Below are 18,184 nucleotides of genomic sequence, written 5' to 3'. Positions count from 1 at the left end.
ACACGATCACAGGAAGTAATTAACTGACGCAACCCGTTTTAATACTTGTGGGTGTTAGTTTAAAAAAAAAAAGAAAAGAAAAAGCAAGAAGTGCGGCTCAGTCAGAGTTGGACTCTCCAAACACATGCGCCTCCCGAGGAGTCTGTGCGCAGGCAGCGTGTTTTGCAGTTTGAAGTGACTTTCCCGGTCATCTGGGTGGGCGTTACTTAGTGTGAATATGAGAAACACACACACACACACACACACACACACATGCACAGCCCCTTTCTCACGACTGTGGTAGTCTGGGTGGATTCAATCCAATCAGCGCATGCGGGCGGAGCGCAAGTGAGAACAAGGGGGACAACTCCGCCCGGCACCGCTGCCCCGCTGCTCGGCGTGGTGCGCTCAGACTGTACATGGCTGTGAACAAAGAAGACATTTGTAGCCAGAGCAGCAGAGACAACAACACCTTTACAGCGTAGTGCCCGTGTCGTCAATTTGGTCAGGTTAATTTCGAACCGTGCCAGGATAAATAAATACGAATACAAATGATCGCACCCAGGCCGGCCCCAGTCCGCTGTTCCACTGGCACAGAGGTGGACACGTTTGGCAAAGAATGGCCATAAATAGCCTAAATGTTTATGATGAATGGTCAGCTTCAGATAAAGACACGATAAAATCTGGCTGTTGTAATTCCCTCTTGGTTCTGTCGGCTGTGGCTGACCTTGTTGTGGCAGCAAATATTGCAAAGTTTTTGTCCAGCGACAGACAAAAGAGCATGTCCTGTCATGGATGGTGGTGTTCACTGGCCTAATTAACACGGGGTTCATCGCTCAAAGGAGGACACCTGCAGGGAGGGGCAACAGTTTGAGGCAAATTTTCATCCAGTATTTGGATTCAGCTCAGGTTTGTCTGGTCTAACGTAAATGTATTGCAGGTTTTCCTGCACATTGATCTTGCACCTTGAACCAAAATGCAGAAACAACACGATCACATGATGAAATGTTGTAAAAAAAAAATAAAATAAATAGCAATGCAATAAACAACTGTGTGACCCGTGAGAGCTGCTGATTCAACTCTGTCGTGTGTTATTAAGATGCATTTTGTGGTTTTACTATCAGGTTTAATTATATGTACAGATGTGCCCTGTTTTTAGCTGGATTCTTGGAGGGAGTGAGAAGAATAGCTACATTCACGTACATGAAATTTTACTTGCCTGCTGGACCATGCTTTCTAGACACTTAAACACACACCCAGACATGGAACCAAACGTGTAAGCATACCACCACCTATTGGAGGTATGTTATACTACAGGAACATACACTTTCCTCAAGTCCAGACATTGGTGAGCTTGGAACCGCTGGCCATTTTTCTTTAGCCTGATATTATGTAATTTTTATAGTTAAATTATGACTTCAAGCACAAAGTCATTGCATTGTGCCCTGCCATCTAATACAGGCCTCTAAAATAAGGACAGGCCTTCTTGTAATCAGCCATAAAGGCGATCTTAGCAGCAATTTTAATGACTTTGAAGAGCTTTTCAAAATTACGTAGCACAAATAAATTTCGTGCTCTAAATTTCTAGAAAGGTGATACACCTGTTAGGGAATATTTCTTATATAATCCTCAACTTTGAGATGCATTATCTTCACCCCAGAAATATCAGATGAAAGTAATTAATTTCAAATTTGGCCCCAATTTATCATTGCCGTATCCTTACATAGACATGTGGGCTGGCTTGCATGTTTCTTTGTGTGTGTGTGTGTGTGTGTGTGTGTGTGTGTGTGTGTGTGTGTGTGACAAGACACCCTGTCCAAATGTTAGAGGGTAGTATTTCATTATTTGTATGTCAGATTAAATGTGTTAATTCGTCAGAAGCAAAGCAGCATTTTGAGCCACTTCCACTTTTTTTCTACATTACTTCTGCTGTCTAAACATTTTTCATGTTGTTTGTTAAATGTTAACGTGTCTTTTAATAAAATAAAATAAAATAAAATAAAACAGTGCCATCACCTCTGACGTGAGCCGGCCGCCCAGTGGACAGAACCCGGAACTACAGAATTCAATCCCATCATGCATTGCCGCACCCGCCGACCCCGACAGCTACCGATGCTAGGCTAACCGCCGTTTAGCTACCGGGAGCGGACATGTTGTACCGACCCTTCCTTGGATAAACATCGATGTAAGCGGGGAATCGGGAGCTAAGAGGGGGGAAGGCTGCGAGCGCTGGGCAACCATGGACGCCGTCAACGCCTTCAACCAGGAGGTAAGCCGCCTCCGGGGCTCGCCCAGACGCCAAACCCGCCGAGCCAGGCGGTGCTGGTCATGGTGCTGTGCTGCACCGGAGCTAGTCGTGCAGGACCGAGCCGCGGGCCTGCTCACACTGCTAGCCGGACATGTCCGTCTTATCTGGCTACAGGGCTAGCCCGAGTTAGCGTGCGTGCTGCAGGTCCGCCGAGCACACATATATATATTCTTTTTTTAAGGTCGTTTGTGGAAGAGATCGAGGGATTTTTGTGCACAGTAGGAAGCTAAACACAACGTTAGCCAATCAACATCGGCCCTCAGCAGTAATGTTGGCCATTGGCAGTGTGGTGACTAACGCTGGTGTTGATAAACGTGCTACCCAGCAGGCACTACCGTGGTGTTATTGTCACACTGCCTCAATAAAATGCACAGTCAAGTCGGTGGAAGACCACTGGGACAAGATGTTGACACAGAAAAGTCCGGTCGATGCACAGGTCTCAGTGTTTACTCCTTTTTCTGCTGATGGCCCATTTGAGTTATCCTGGCTGTGGCTCGTACAGGCGATCGACCACATAGACAGGTTGGAAAAACACAAATCCGTAACACAGTTACAGGTATCTGGCTCGTCCTGATCCTTGTTTACTGCACCAAATCATGAGCACTCTCGAGTGTTTCCTGAAAAGTCTTTTGCAGTTTCGACATATTCATCTCTCTCAGACACCGAAAGTAGTTGCTTTTTTTTTCCTCCATGCAATTCATTGTTAGTTGAGAAAAAAAAAGTGACATATGTGTGCACATCCCTGCAAACACCTATTTAAAAAAAGCTGTCTAAACGAGAATCTTTCACATCAGTTCAGTCTAAGCAATGTAATGACTATATTCACTTCACAGCTGTCAGGCTGCACACAGCCAACAGCCATTGATTCTGTACAGTTTATTTCTCATTTCTACGCACCATCTGAGCTGTATCTTGGTATTATATATGATAAGAGCTATGCAGCTGTGTGTTGAACTGTTGGATCTTCTCCTCGAAGGATCTAAAATTTGGTTTCATTAAAGCAGGCCCTGGTTTGGCTTGGCTCCTCATGAAGGATTTAATGCAATTTGCAAACAGCTGCAGCACATCTTACTGAAATGCCAGAGCATTCAGCCCCAGGCCTACAGCAGAGCATAATGAAGAATAAAACACTCTGACAAAATGGGAATTGACAAAGAAAAATCAATAAACAATCACAGTGTCACTTTTCCGATCAACCAGTGAAAGGTTTGCCGAGTAAATAAATCACATCATTACTGATAACTTATTGAATAACGAAACATCTGTAAAAGACTGAGACTTAGAGTTCATAGGATCAGTTCTACAACTCATTGCATTGTTGAGCTTGTCGTGTAAATGTCTTTGGTATTGGAAGACACATGATGGGGGAGATTAAAAAAAAAAACAATGGAGAGTAAGGGATTTCTGTCAGCTCTAAAACACTTACCAAGCCATTGCACCAGTGCTGCCCTCTCTGTCTTTTTTAATTCTGTCTAAAGGCTATGCTTGTTTCACTGATCTATTATCTCTCTCTACGTCTAGTTGTTCTCACTGATGGACTCCAAGCCCCCAATCTCTCGGGCAAAGATGATCTCCATCACCAAATCAGCCATCAAAGCTATGAAAGTAAAAATGAGTTTGGCATTCCCTTATTCCAGAGCTATTTGTTTGTCTGTCTGCGCTGTGTTCTCTGTATTTCTAAAATGATATCTCTTATTTGACCACTTCATCTTAATATGATTTCTTTCTTCTCTCTCAGCTCTACAAACATGTGGTCCAGATTGTTGAAAAATTTATCAAGAAGGTGAGACAAAAGGTTTAACTCTTTGTATCACTTCACTAAATTTGTATACATTTTGTATATAAAATCTTTTTTTCTCCTACTTTTCCCAGTGTAAGCCTGAGTATAAGGTAGCAGGCCTGTATGTGGTGGATTCCATTGTTAGGCAGTCCAGACACCAGTTTGGACCAGATAAGGATGTGTTTGGTCCAAGGTTTACCAAAAACATTACGGGGACCTTTGAGAACCTCTGCCTTTGCCCTGTCGAGGACAGGGTAAGAACATGACCTGGCTGACAATTTGCTGTAAAATTGCTGACTGTTATTCCATCTCCGACACCATTTTCTTTGGTACCTTATTCTCCTTTGTAGAGTAAGATCGTGCGAGTGTTGAACCTGTGGCAGAAGAATGGGGTGTTCAAGATAGAGGTTATTCAGCCCCTCTTGGACATGGCTGCTGGTTCCAGCAGTGCTGCTGCACCCTATACAGGCACAGATGAATCAGGTAAAAAATAGTGTGATTATGTGCATGATGTTGTAATTATTGTAAGGCCATGGTGTTGTTTTTAAGTACAGACACAACTTGAATAGGGTTGTCAAAAAAAGTATTTACAATTATATTACAATGGGTACTAGTTGAGTAGCCCCCTGACTCTTGGGTTGGTGGTTTGATCCTCAGCTCTACAGAATCCAGGTCAGAAATGAGGAATGCGATCTGCAATGAATGAAATACATGCGTGTGATGATCCAACATGGTAGCAGCCAAAAGACTTAATTTACAGTTATGTTGCAAAAAACAATGTAGTATTGATATAATGAAGCATTATTGGGTGATATTGGTATTAAATGCTTCTGTTTGCCACACATTTTAAAACTCTTCTCTCATCCATCAGGTTCTTCTCCACCTCCAGCCAAAGAGCCAGTTACAGCAGTAACGGCAAACTCCACCATGACGTCTGCTGCTCAGCTGCAAAACTCTGATGCCTTTGCTGCTGTGGCGCAGCTCTTCCAGTCCTCACAGGGTCAGCAGGTGAGTTTGTACTAATGTGAATGAACCTTATCTCAGACCTCAGTCGTGTTCTTTGTATTCCATTCCTTTTGTTGCTCATTTCGTAGACTATAACTAACAAATAAATCACTGCCGTTCGCAGCTTCAACAGATGCTCCAGAACTTTCAGCAGCAGCCATTGAAGCCTGAGGCCAACACTCAGCCTCCTCTCCATGCTAGCCAAACACAACTACAGAACATCACAGCTGGTCTCAGTATGGTGACCTCACAACCCCCACTGCCAACCCAACCCACTCACACCACCATGCAGAAAACAGCCTTTGACAAGGTGAGAGTATGTTTTTGTTTTTGCATATGTGATCAGAAAGGATTAATTCTTTGCAACATGATTGAGATTGGGCACTGTTATCATATTTTATAACAGTATGAGGAAGGTAAAGTGCAAATCTGCCTTATCACAAATGACCTAATTTGTGTATTCTTTACATTTGATTGTCCTTTTCTCTCATAGAAATTACTTGACCGTTTCGACTATGATGATGAACCAGAAGTTGGAGAAGAGACAAAGAAAGAAGACACTTCATCACAGCCCTCCTTGTAAGCTCTTGAATCACTACATATGGTGCAGCATATCTGATGCCAAAAACTGGTAGATTTATCTTTTCTTAGAAATGAAATAGCCGTGAAGCTGATGGTGTATTTTTATCATCACAGTATGCAGCAGCCTCCAGCCTTCCCACAGCATGGGGAGCACTTTAAGCCACCAGTGATTAACATGTCGCAAGACCTCTCACAGCAGGTAGTAAGAACAAAATTTCATATTTTAAAAAAGCTGATGTTTCCTGATAGGTCTATTCTTCCATTTCTTTGTTTCAGCAATGTTTTCTTTTTTTCATATATTTGCTTAACTTTAAAAAAAATGCTATCAAATCAATGTTTGCAGTTTTTTTTTCAGAGGGGTTACGTAACACATGTACTATTAAAAGTACATTACTTGCTCTTCATTTGTGAAGCCCAACACCTTTAGAAAAATGTGACATGCGGGACATTTTGGAAATACTGATGTGCACAGTACTTACCGTAGCTGTCATTCACAGGTTCCTCTCCCTCCTAATGGCCAGCTCCAGGCCTATGGTTTACCGCCAGGACAAAATTTCCCAGTTTTGATTCAACCTATGGGGCATGCTCTGGCAGGGCAGCACCTCCCTGGTTCTACTGGGCATCCGGGCTTCCCAGTGGTATATTCTCCATTCAATGCTGCCCAGCAACAACAGGTAGATGAAAATTTTCTGTTGAAATTACATTCTGATAACAGAAATCTGTATAAACGGTTACTGAGCTGAAAGAGCTGTTTTCTGTCACATGTCATTTATTTGGCAGTCATATAGGTGAACACATCACCAAATCATAATTGTGCTTTTCTTCATACTTTATAAGGATATGTCAATGGATGTTGACCGTTCAACTATGAGGGATGGCAGGCATGGTCAGAGGTCACACTCTGGTTCCAGGTGAGCTTTTCTAATGTCTTAGTCTTCTCAGTCTAGGATCCCTCTTCTATGCTGGAATTTGTCCTTTTCCATTTATTTTGCATTATGCCAAATGTCAAACGTTCATTTGCACTTAAGGGAATTGCCTTTCTTTTTTTTTTTTTCCTTCTTTTTTTTTACTTCAGGTCTCCAAAGCGGAGGAGGTCACGATCAAATTCCCGAACACGGCGGTCCAGGCACAGGCGATCCCGCTCACGCTCCAGAGACCGCCGTCACCATTCCCCGCGCTCGCGCTCTCAGGAACGCATGGACAGAGAGAAAGAGAGAGAGCGACGTCAGAAAGGCCTCCCACCACCCAAGAGCGAGATGCTAAGCAGTGAGTCACAACGTGATTATAGTCATAGCTATTCAAGTAATTAGCACCTGAAATGATCTGTTAGGTTTGCCATTGGATGGCATCATAGGGGTTTCAAAAACAAAGCTAGGAACCCACTGACATCAAGTATCTTTTGTTCATGGTACCTTTTTACTTTCCTTTTCAGTTTGCAGTACAACTCTGTGGGTGGGCCAGCTGGACAAAAGAACCCAACAGCAAGATGTTGCCTGTTTACTGGAGGAGTTTGGGCAGATAGAATCCATCAATGTAAGTGGAGTCGTAATTTTCACTGAGCCAGCTGTGAATACGTTCTGTCGTTTGTATCAGCAAATTTACTCATCTATATGAAGGATGAGTGCTTTTTTGTGTCCTATTGTATCCTTATAACACATTTTCACACTGTACGTAGTATTTTTTTGTATTTCATGCAATCTACTGTATAAACTATTTTTTGTTGTTTTTTTTGACACCTATATTTAGTAACATACTAACAAAGCTTTCCCCAATGTGGCAGTAATGATAGTGAGTCCAAACAAGTCTGGGAGCTCAATGAAAATCTCATTTTGATTTTGCTCATCTATTTGTTTGCCCTCTCTTTAGATGATCCCTCCACGTGGCTGTGCCTATATTGTCATGATACACAGGCAAGATGCCTTCAGGGCTTTACAGAAGCTTAGTAGAGGATCTTACAAAGTTAACCAGAAAGCCATCAAGGTGAGTGAGCCACATAAGTTGCTCGTCCCTGAAATACTACTGCAACGAAGTACCACTGTATTTTTGGAGAAGGCACATTTTCACATTATTGTAAAACAATGTCAAACAAGAAGTCACCACCTGAAAGAGAAGAGCTGAGAAATGTTGTCTTTTTTGTCCCGTCCCTTCCAAGATTGCTTGGGCTCTGAACAAGGGTATAAAAGCTGAGTTCAAACAGTACTGGGATGTGGACCTGGGTGTCACCTACATACCCTGGTCTAAAATCAGAGAAGATCAGTTGGATGAGCTAAAAGAAGGAGGAATACTAGATGTAGACACCTTATCCCCAGGTAAAAACTCTGACCAGAGCAAACATAAATCCAATTCAGTGTAAACTATAATCAAATTGCTTTTTCACTCTGAACTGTTGTCTCTCCCAGAGTGGAGTGGAGTGAGGAAGACTCTAGACCACCCAGAGGAACTGACCCACAATGGCCGGTCAGAGCCACAGCAGCCCGAGGAGACACAGCTGTTACCTGTGCCTGCTGGATCTGCTCCTCCTGCACAGGTGATTAGCAAAAACTGCAGGCTGTAACCAGTATTCCAAGCTCTTATTGTTGATCTGTAATTGGTACAAAGGAAAATATTGTTGACAACAGATCATTCATGATTAATGTAAGTGGGCATAACATTTAAATCATTACAAACCAACATAACATCTAGTCCATACCTACATTAAAACAGGTGAGATGCCTTGGATAAAATTATGCACTAATATGTCTCTGCAGTGTAACAGTGAGAGGTGCAATACATAACTTTCTCACTTGACATCTGTAGTAAATCTCTCATTTCAGGTTCCCCCACTGCAGCAGCCAATGGTTGGTGTGGGTTCTCTCCAGCCTCCTGTCTTTCCTGGTCCCATAGGCATGCCTCCACCTTCTTTCCCCCCAGGTGTCCCACCGCCTCCTTTCATAAGACCTGGCTTCAATCCAATGCAGATGCCTCCAGGTAATGCCTCCTAGCATTCGCCATCAAACAAGTTCTCAATGGCTCTCATTTGGTTGCCTTCTCTCACGCAGTTTTTCTGGAATCCAGGTTTAGCTACTAGCTGTCGTTAATTCTGTTTGACCTACATTGTACATGATTTGCATGATGATATATTGTTTCATTTAGTCTGTTCTGTCAGCTTTTGACAAATGAACAAAGACTTGAAACCATTAAGTGACAAGCTAACTCATTTCAACCCTCCTGTCGCAGGTTTCCCTCCTCCAGGGGCAATGCCTCTAGTTCCCCCACTATCTTCCAAAGGTGGAGTTGAGGACCCACCTCTGGACCCAACAGGCCTGGGCAACAGGAAAAATGACGAAGTGCCAGAAGGTCCCAACATCTTCAACAACCAGATGGGAGCTATGGGTCAGTCCGTCTTTCTCCACTCACTTTTTCACTGAGTGATTTGTAGTTTCTCCATCTGTTTTGAAAAAACTGTCTGGTTAAATTTGGCCTTTGAAACTATGGCAATCTGTCATCACTTAAAAGAATCATTCATTTGAGGTTTAGGGTGAGATTTTCTATTGGTGTCATTGTAATAATCAATGAGATGTTACATTGATTAATGATTAATAAAAACTTCATTTTGTATTTGTTTTCCCATCAGGTAACCAAGTTGGCGTACCCACAGGTGCTCCGCCAGGCGCTCTTTCAGGTATACCTCCAGCTGGACCTCCAGGTGCTCTTGCAGGGGGTCACCCAGGAAATATCCAACCCCCGTCTGGTGGTCTGCTTGGTGCACGGCCCGGTATAATCCCACTCCAACGTCCTCCTGTTCCCCCACTACCACACATGCAGCGCTTCCCTCCACCCCACGTGACAAGACCCCCCCATCCCAACATGCCCCCTATGCCGCCACAGATGATGCCCAGAGGACCACATCCTCAAATGATGCACCATGAGACCCCTCCACCTAAAGGAGGCTTTGGGATACCCCCTCCCCACAATATGAGGGCCCCTTTCCCTCCACACGGGCATGGACCTCCTCCTCAAGGTCCTCCACCTCCTTTTATCAGACCAGCAGGTCCTCGTGGCCTGGAAGGCCCTGAAGAAATGGATGGACGATCATTCAGGGGAGACAGACCTGGTTTCAGGGACCGTGAGCCAGAGAGGGATAGGGAGAGGGACAGGGATAGGGAATGGGATCGGGACCGGGAGCGAGATAGAGAAAGGGACAGAGGTTTTGGTGGTGTAAGGCGCTCATTTGGTGACGGAGGGAGAGGAGGAGTTGGTGGTGATAGAATGGATTCAAGGGACAGGCTCGGAGGCTGGCAAGAGGACAGCGGCAATCATCGGGGAGGAGGATGGGACCGGGATCGGGACCGTGATCGAGACAGAGACAGGCGGGACTGGAGAGAGAGGCGAAGTAGTCTAGACACCGACAGGGAGAGAGGGAGGGGTGACGATGGGGAGAGAGAGCATGGACGGGGGGAGGGAGGAGAAAGGGGAAGGGTAGAGGGTGGGGGTCGAGATAGAGGGAGAGGAGCTGACGGAAAAGAAGGGGACCGGCCGCGGCGGTCTGAACGGCGAGAGAGGACCACACGATGGGACAGAGATGATCGACTGGCCGAGTTGGAAAACATGGACAAATTCCGGACTGCTACCATCATGGAGCAACCCTCTGTGACTGCTGTGGTTACTGTGGAAACCAATAAAGAAAGTGTGGAAACTTCTCAAAAGGCAAAATCAGAACTTGTACCTTCAGCCCCAGAGGTAGATAGTGCCACAGGACAGCAGACGTCCTCTGAGCCCTTACCCTCTGCTCAAAACGCACCCACAGAAACAAAAGAGGAAGCAGCATCATAGTCTGGCTCACTGATCCCCCAGACAAGACCGTTGTGAACCACTGAAAGATGACAAAGATGTTTTGTCACCATGATATCCAACCTCAATTCCTGGCAGATGAATACTAACTAGCCACAGTTTGTATATCGTTGGTAACTTCTGGAAAGTAAAAAATTTCTTGACAACAACAAACACCTCCCACATATGTTGTCAAACATAGAACTTTTTTTTTATGGTTTTATTTTGTATCTATGTCTCAAAACACACAACCACAAGAAAATCCATTTGGAAAAATTGCTGTCGCAAAATATTGGTTGTCACCTCTAGTTTTTTTTCCTTTCTGACTTCTAAGAGTGAATGGGGTGCCTGCATGGTAACTTGTCTCTGTCCATCTAAGATAAATGTGATCACAGTCCACAATGTTCCAAGTTCATTAGCAGACGAATTGAGAAATCAGTGGCACAGATTTATTTTAACGTCATGGCCTTATCTGTGTGATAACTTGCTCTCCACAGCAAGGTATCTATATTAATTTTAACATATTTTCTTTTAATTTTGCCAAACTACCATGTCAAGCATTGCAAATTTATCATAATAGAAGCACCATTAATTGTTATTTGGTTTTGTCATCTCATCTTGGGCAAAGCTTTGGAAGGACTATTGTGGCCTTAAAATCCAGTGAACTTGCTTGTAGGTTTTTATTTTATTATTATTATTTTTTGGTGGATTGTGGGGGTAAATTACACTGAATATTCTACAACACTCAGTCCAGTAATTGATGGATCTGTGACAAGTGCAAAGTAACTGGCCTATTCCCAATGTCCTTTAAAATTCACTCAGAAAATGTGGTTTTATTTAAGTTTAGGTCAGGTTTTTAATAATTCCATTGGTACTGAGACATAAAAACACATAAGCTGAACTTTTTACAAGGATCCAGTCTGAATCTTTCTTTGTTTTTTTGGGGGGTATGATTTTATTTTATTTAAAAAAAAATTTCCTGATAAATGGAATTAGAGCTAATTCCTTGAGGGGGAAAAGGTATTTTCATTCTAATGTAACTTAGAAAAAATGAGTATCTCACATTCTTCATCTGCTGTACCTACTTGTGCCACTTTATAGGAAATTTGTCACAAAAATATTTTAGTCATATTGTTTGGTTACAAAAATATTGTAGCATTGTAGATGCTGAAAACCAAGGACTTTTGAGAAGAAAAATTCTCCTTTCCTTAGACAATTTCAGTAATAGGCTAACAGGTGTTTCAGATTCAACATTTAAAGAATGAAAAAGGGGATGTCCAGGTTGGTTTTCTGGTTTTTGTTTCAGAAGTTGGAGTGATCCAGACAAATAGACATTGCTGTGCATCCATTTTCAAATAAATTAACTCATACCCACATGAACAGCTGTTTAAAAACTTCAAGATTCTCAGCTTGATATCTGTTAAATGTTTGACAATGACATTTTTTTCAAAACTAACATTAACATGAAGTCAAAAAAATCCTCTGGAAATTATCTGACATGTACTCTTAGTAATGTTTTTTTTCTACTGTTCCACTTTCACACTCCTGCAAAAAGGTGTATGTTTTAATTTTTTTCAGTGAAATGAACAAAGCTGGACCTTTCGTAGGTCCAATACAGGAAAATCTGACACGTTAATTTTCAAAGTACTCCACGAAAAGTGTGCAAAAATTCAGGTGCCACCTTGGTTTTTGAGCATTTTGTATAAATACAATTTAGCAGCAGGTTCGTTAAGCTTTATGTTTATGGGGGTCTTTTCTTTGTGTAAGGAAAGGGTTGGGGGGGATCTTGAATTGGACAAAAGAGCCAGATTATATTTTAGACTCTTCTGCAATATCTCTAACATATGTCAGTCAAAATCATAAATGACTTTTGTCCACAAGAATGCAACGTAAAACCCTGTGAATTATTATTATTTTTTTTTTTATAAACACAAGTTGGTTGTCAGTTTCACTGAAGACTCTGTATCTGATATTAGGTTGTCAGCGTCTGAATCTCAAATTCTGCAAGCCCAACCTTTGTTCTTGAATTATTCTCACACGAAGGCACTGAGGGCAAAACGTAAATGTTGAAATGAATAGTGTCGTTTGGAACACATTGCTGTAAATATGCTTGTATTAATGACACTTCTATAGCGTCATGGTAACTGTTGTTTATAATCTGTGATTCGTTTATCAGAGAGAAACAGGCTGACTTGGAAGGAATAACAGAGGCCCTTTGCTTTAATGTTTTTAACTCCTCATGGTTTGAAAGTTGACATATGTTTCTATGATTTGTTAAAAAGACATGGACATAAAAATTGTCAATATTTCAACCATAGGAAATTGTTTTTAATAAACTATTTTTTTACCAAATCAGTTTGCTTATTTGGATTATATTCTGTTTTAAACCACACTGAACATGAAATGCCACGTGTGATATTTCCTGGGATTTTGAATAATTCAGTCAATGCTTACATGCCTACCATTCAATACCCATACTGTAGGTAAGATTTGTTTTTATTTTTTGTACATCCCCAGAATAAAAAAAAAAAATAAAAAAATGGGACAAACACATTTGCACGTCACATTTCTCTTCTCCTCCAAGACTCCCATTCAGAGAACGCTTCGAATTAGCTCTACCGAATTAGTGGTTTACTGATAAGCACATAAACATGCGTTAAACACATCATTTGTGAGTATTAGCCATCAAAGAAATTCATCAAGTGATTTTTTTTTTTAATGAATTAATAAATATAAAAATATATCTTATTTTCTGTTCCGTCATTTACGGACCACCCGCTTAATGAGCTGAGCTCTTATGTCATAGCCAGTAGCCAATCACAATTGGTCCGCTGTGCCGCTTTTCATTCCGATTGGCTGTTTCGCGTTATGGGTCCGCCCATCGAGGACATATGGTTTGTGTGCCTCCTGTGGGTCACACGGCGAGAAGCTTGTCTTCGCTAACTGCCGCAAAAATGCAAAAAGCTGTCTGCGTGCTGAAGGGAGCCGGAGAGACCACCGGGACGGTGTACTTTGAGCAGGAGGTAAGACCTGCAGCTTTGTCTGTTTTCAAACGAAGCCGTGTGCAGGCAGTTAGTGATTTAACACGTGTTTTTATTTGTTTGTTTGTTTATTTTAAAGAAAAACACCCGGAGAGTTTCAGCCGTGACGTTAGCGCTCCGAAGCTAAGCTAGCTAAGTTCGCCATTCGCAAGCTAGGAGTTTGATCGAGTTAGGTCAGGTTTTAAAGAAGCTAGCTATCCCTTTAGCTCTGAACGATAAGGCATCGGGTTAGATCTGATTATCATTTTTTATAAATCTGACCGTATCATGCTCGTTTGCATTTGCAGTCGACCGGCGTGCACATTTTTACAACGTGCAACTTGACGCTGGCTGAGACGTTACAGATCGACAATTATCGGGAAACGTCGCAGTTCCTCATTAGAAATTAGGTGAGGGGTTTGTCGCTGAAGTGGTAACCTTTGGACGTGTAAAGGCCCCCGTTTGTTAATGATCAACGCTGAATGTGTTTGAAAATGCCAGTTGCATAAGTTTTAGTCGGTGCAGGGTGAGTTTTTGGCAGATAGGAAGCACCTTCAGTCTGCAGGTGCTCTGCAGACCCAGAATGATGCAACATTAATGGTTGTCAGTAGTAAAATAAATAAATAAAAATGATCCAACCCTGACCCCTGAATTTTCTTTTTGCTGAGTCACTGTGTGTCCTCCTTGTTGCCATATTGGCCTCGTTGCTGACAGTAAAACAGATTCATCCAAGGCGAAATAAGATGACTAAGCTACATTTCGAAACATCAAGTGCATCCAATTTTGATGATGCTATTATATTCTTGCATATTAAGTCTCCCTCTAAATCGCTGCAATACATAATTTTTAGTTTCTATTTATTTTCTCAGTAACAATTAAATGCATGTTTAACAACATTTAAAATTAGCAGGGGATAAGAATAACCTATCTGCATGTGAAAATCCCTTATTTATTTCAGCCCAGTGTCCTTTAAGCCACCTGGTTTAGACAGCTCTCTTTTGTGTCCCTGTAGGTTCTGTATTTATGAGCTGTGCTGTCCTTGTGTTATGTGTTAGAATGACTCAGCCCCTGTGAAGGTAACGGGAGAAATCAAAGGTCTTACTCCTGGTGACCATGGATTCCACGTCCATGCTTTTGGAGACAACACCAACGGTAAGTCTTGGAAGTCTTGAAAATGTAAAACCATCAGGTTTGTAAACTTAGTTTGTGCACACTCAGGCTGAATTATCTTTCACAGGGTGCATCAGTGCAGGACCTCACTTCAATCCCCACAACAAGAATCATGCTGGTCCCAATGATGAAGAGAGGTGAGTCCAACTTGAGAGAAGTGTAGTCAGGTCAGATCTATCGGCATGCATTTCACTAAATGTGAATGTGGGGGGTAGATGAGTAATGTTCTGCTACAACTCTTTAATTGTTGTTGACTATGATGTTGTTGTGCCCCTGAAAGCAAGGTGAAAATTGTGTGTATTTTTACTCTCTGGATGGAACTAAAAGTCCAGTCTGTCATCATCCTTTCTGAAGTAAATTATTTACATCACTATAAAAGGATTAATTGTTTTTCTTGGAGCAGAGAATATTTGCATGGTGGTTTGGGAGTGATCCAATGGGAAAACTAGACAAAGCAGTCCGTCCCCTAATGCCTTGTCTTGAATCAATGATGTTTTTAAAAAGGTCTAGATGTGAAAATGTTTTAGTTGACATTGTAAGGTCATGCATGTTGGCATTTTGTGACTTTTTTTTTTTTTTTTTGCTGGGGTGGGCATAGGCATGTTGGCGACCTTGGGAATGTGATTGCAGGACAAGATAATGTTGCCAAGATAAACATTATTGACAAGATGATCACCCTCAGAGGTCCCTACTCCATCATTGGCCGAACCATGGTGGTAAGGACATTCATTATTGAATTGAATTATTTGTTTTTTTTTTAAATAGTTATTCCAATATTTCACTCAAGGAAAAGTACCACACTAAAACTGTTTGGTTTGGATTCATGAGACTAGCCTCAGGCTTATGTGGCGCACTAGAGGAACAAAAGCCTGCATGATGCCACACCTTACAAACTGAGGCTATGAACTGTTGGTGACGTCTGATTTCTTCTTTTTAGATCCACGAGAAGGCAGATGACCTGGGAAAAGGAGGCAATGAAGAGAGTCTAAAGACAGGCAATGCTGGTGGACGTCTGGCCTGCGGAGTCATTGGCATTACCCAGTAAACAATGACCAGAACTCAAAGCACTGGAAATAGCTTTCCCCATAGCACTTAATAAGACCAATATAGTTACTTGATGTGACACTTTGTCCTTTTTCAATACTCTGTGGCTTTTATTGTCTAGTCAAGAGTAGCTGAGCTGTGCTTTATCCTCTTCTTTTGTCCTTACAATTGTATGGATGGATTTGTGTCTGCAGACTAGTTTTGGTCCCAGAGAATTGGTTATGCACAAGTAATAAATGGATGTATACAATTGACAAAGTTGACCAATAAATTGTCAGTTCATGCGAAAGGTTTGTGACAATTTGGCTAGTTTACATGTAGATGGTTGACAGTCCAAATGGAAAAATCTGTCTGACATTAGGCCGCTGCATGTTTTCCAAGCAATGAAATCAGCTGTGGTCTTCAAGCTTCACTAACTGACTTCATTCACACTTGGCATTTTTACTCCTTAAACTTATCAACTCAACTCTGAGGATCTTACTGAGTGGCAATAACATTAACTGCACAGGTGTTTGGCCTTATTAAAGTTTGCTCTGTGCCTCCAGTTCAGACGCTGATATTCTATTGTCAGTCTCAGCCTTCATACAGGCTTCTGATCAATATTATAAAATTAAGTGGCTTTATTAAGGGAGAATATTTAGTGCGTTATATACATCATAATGCAATCGTATTTACATGTTTTAATCCCGACATGGGCTGCAGAAGTTCGATATTTGGTATGCATCAGTCATTTTTGGGTTTTAATTAAATTTGTATGATAACGGCATTCACCTTCTTATAGTGTACCAAGGAAAAAGCACATGTACCTGATTTCAAAAACCTTAGTATACATTATGCGTTTGCCTAAATTAGAACGTTTCTCTCTACAGCGGTGCTTCTGACCTTCCTGAATTTCAGCCGCTGATGACTTGCAGCACTTCCCTTATTTAGCTGCTCAATTGTGTCCAAACAATAAATGTGCTCAGATAAAGGACAGTTTTCTATTTGTCCTTATGTGTTCTTCTAAATTAATGTATTTCTCAAATGCCCAAAGTGCCTCCTTTTTCCCATAGGTCCCCCATCATCTGTCCTCTGGCCCCAGTCTTGTAACCTGGTTTAAAGGACTTTAATTATTAGATATTATCCTAAATTGATTTCATTTAAATGTTTGAATCAGTTATTTTTATTCAGCTTTAATCTTATTAAATTCATCAGTCTACAGTATGTGGAGTACTGCAAAGTCCAACTGACAGCCCTTATTTCTGATGCAGGACTCAATGAATTTATAGCCTTTTTGCTTGGAAATACTTAAACTTAGTGCGTTAGATATGTTCTTAGTGGCTGGTTTCTGCTGTTTAAAACTAATGAAGATAAAGTAAGTACTTGAGGACTGTCTGGGCCTGAAAATGAATGTCTTATTCAGATAGAAGTTAGAAGGATTAACCACCTCAGGTGAGTCATGACCGCACTTGTATTACATTACCTTTCATTCCACTATAGCTCATGGTTACTGCTTTTTATTTATTTATTTTTTTAAGAAAAATGTTTTAACTTTAGCTTAGTGTAAATATACAGGTTTTTTTAAAATAAATGTTAAAGCTAATTGAGTTTTAAAGTGTCAAAAGGTTAATTCCTAATTATATTAGTGTTTTGGACTTTTTTTTACGATAAATAGGATAATTTGTCATAAGAGCTGCAGTTTCTAAATGCAGCAGAGAGCGAAACGTGACAGGTTGTGTAATTATCAGATTTAGGAATTATGAATTGCTGATGTGTCACATGTAATGTTTGTGTTGCACCTGTGTTATTGTACCTGCACATTTTCAGACGTCTTAAATATGGCAGACATCTGGGTCTGAGTCATGAAACTGAATGCCTGGAAAAACAAGCAACAGGTAAGAAAAATGTCCATATTCAAGGCAATGTTGGAACGTGTTAGAAGTTTTTCAAGCCTGGTTAATTTCTCTGGGTAGTAGTAGATTCGGTGTCAGCAGAAAACTACTAAAGTCAGATAAATTTAAATCATTTTTAAAATGCCGTTCAAAAATCAGTTCCTTTCTGTTCTGGGTATTAAGGTGTATCATCCTCTAGAGGGCATTGCTCCTTCACAATTCAAATTCTGCCAAGCTTTGGCTGGATTCACCAACACAAAGACATCAGCTCACATTTTTGTCCTCATCAAGATTTAAAGATGCTCTCATGGGGATTCTGTGTATTTTTACATTGTGGGGGTGCAGCGGTGCATTCCATAGCAGTGGCTGGAAATGTCCTCAAGTAAATGGTCTACACATTCATACTCACAGGACCCGCAGGCGTATGATGACACAATGAGAAGAATTATTTAATTATTTATTGTAGCTGCTGATACATAAAAACATTAAATTTCATGATCATCTCAGACATGCCGTGAAAGCCGACCTACTAAAATATAAATAACACTTTTTGATTGGAAAGTTTGGGTTGAAATTGGAATCTTGGCCTTTGCTTTTCATCCATGATATTAAACAG

The 18,184-nt window shown here is 41.3% G+C and overlaps 2 protein-coding genes across 2 annotated transcripts; both read left to right on the top strand.

Moving 5' to 3' along the window:
• The first annotated feature begins 2,099 nt into the window (after nt 1-2,099).
• Nucleotides 2,100-12,972, top strand: scaf4a (SR-related CTD-associated factor 4a). Its single transcript, XM_029518982.1, has 19 exons — nt 2,100-2,248; nt 3,809-3,892; nt 4,026-4,070; nt 4,160-4,321; nt 4,418-4,550; nt 4,939-5,075; nt 5,197-5,388; nt 5,566-5,651; nt 5,769-5,853; nt 6,152-6,328; nt 6,492-6,565; nt 6,730-6,920; nt 7,087-7,187; nt 7,521-7,634; nt 7,807-7,963; nt 8,054-8,181; nt 8,468-8,621; nt 8,871-9,026; nt 9,268-12,972. The coding sequence occupies exons 1-19, from the start codon at nt 2,219-2,221 to the stop codon at nt 10,464-10,466; spliced, it is 3,405 nt and encodes a 1,134-aa protein (XP_029374842.1). The 5' UTR covers nt 2,100-2,218; the 3' UTR covers nt 10,467-12,972.
• Nucleotides 12,973-13,373: 401 nt separating this feature from the next.
• On the top strand, nt 13,374-15,985 carry sod1 (superoxide dismutase 1, soluble). Its single transcript, XM_029518757.1, has 5 exons — nt 13,374-13,486; nt 14,539-14,635; nt 14,721-14,790; nt 15,252-15,369; nt 15,591-15,985. The coding sequence occupies exons 1-5, from the start codon at nt 13,418-13,420 to the stop codon at nt 15,696-15,698; spliced, it is 462 nt and encodes a 153-aa protein (XP_029374617.1). The 5' UTR covers nt 13,374-13,417; the 3' UTR covers nt 15,699-15,985.
• The last annotated feature ends 2,199 nt before the right edge of the window (nt 15,986-18,184 follow it).

Source organism: Echeneis naucrates, chromosome 14 (assembly GCF_900963305.1).
Source record: "Echeneis naucrates chromosome 14, fEcheNa1.1, whole genome shotgun sequence".
Classification (NCBI taxonomy): domain Eukaryota; kingdom Metazoa; phylum Chordata; class Actinopteri; order Carangiformes; family Echeneidae; genus Echeneis; species Echeneis naucrates.
This window is presented reverse-complemented; position numbering and strand designations above follow the sequence as displayed.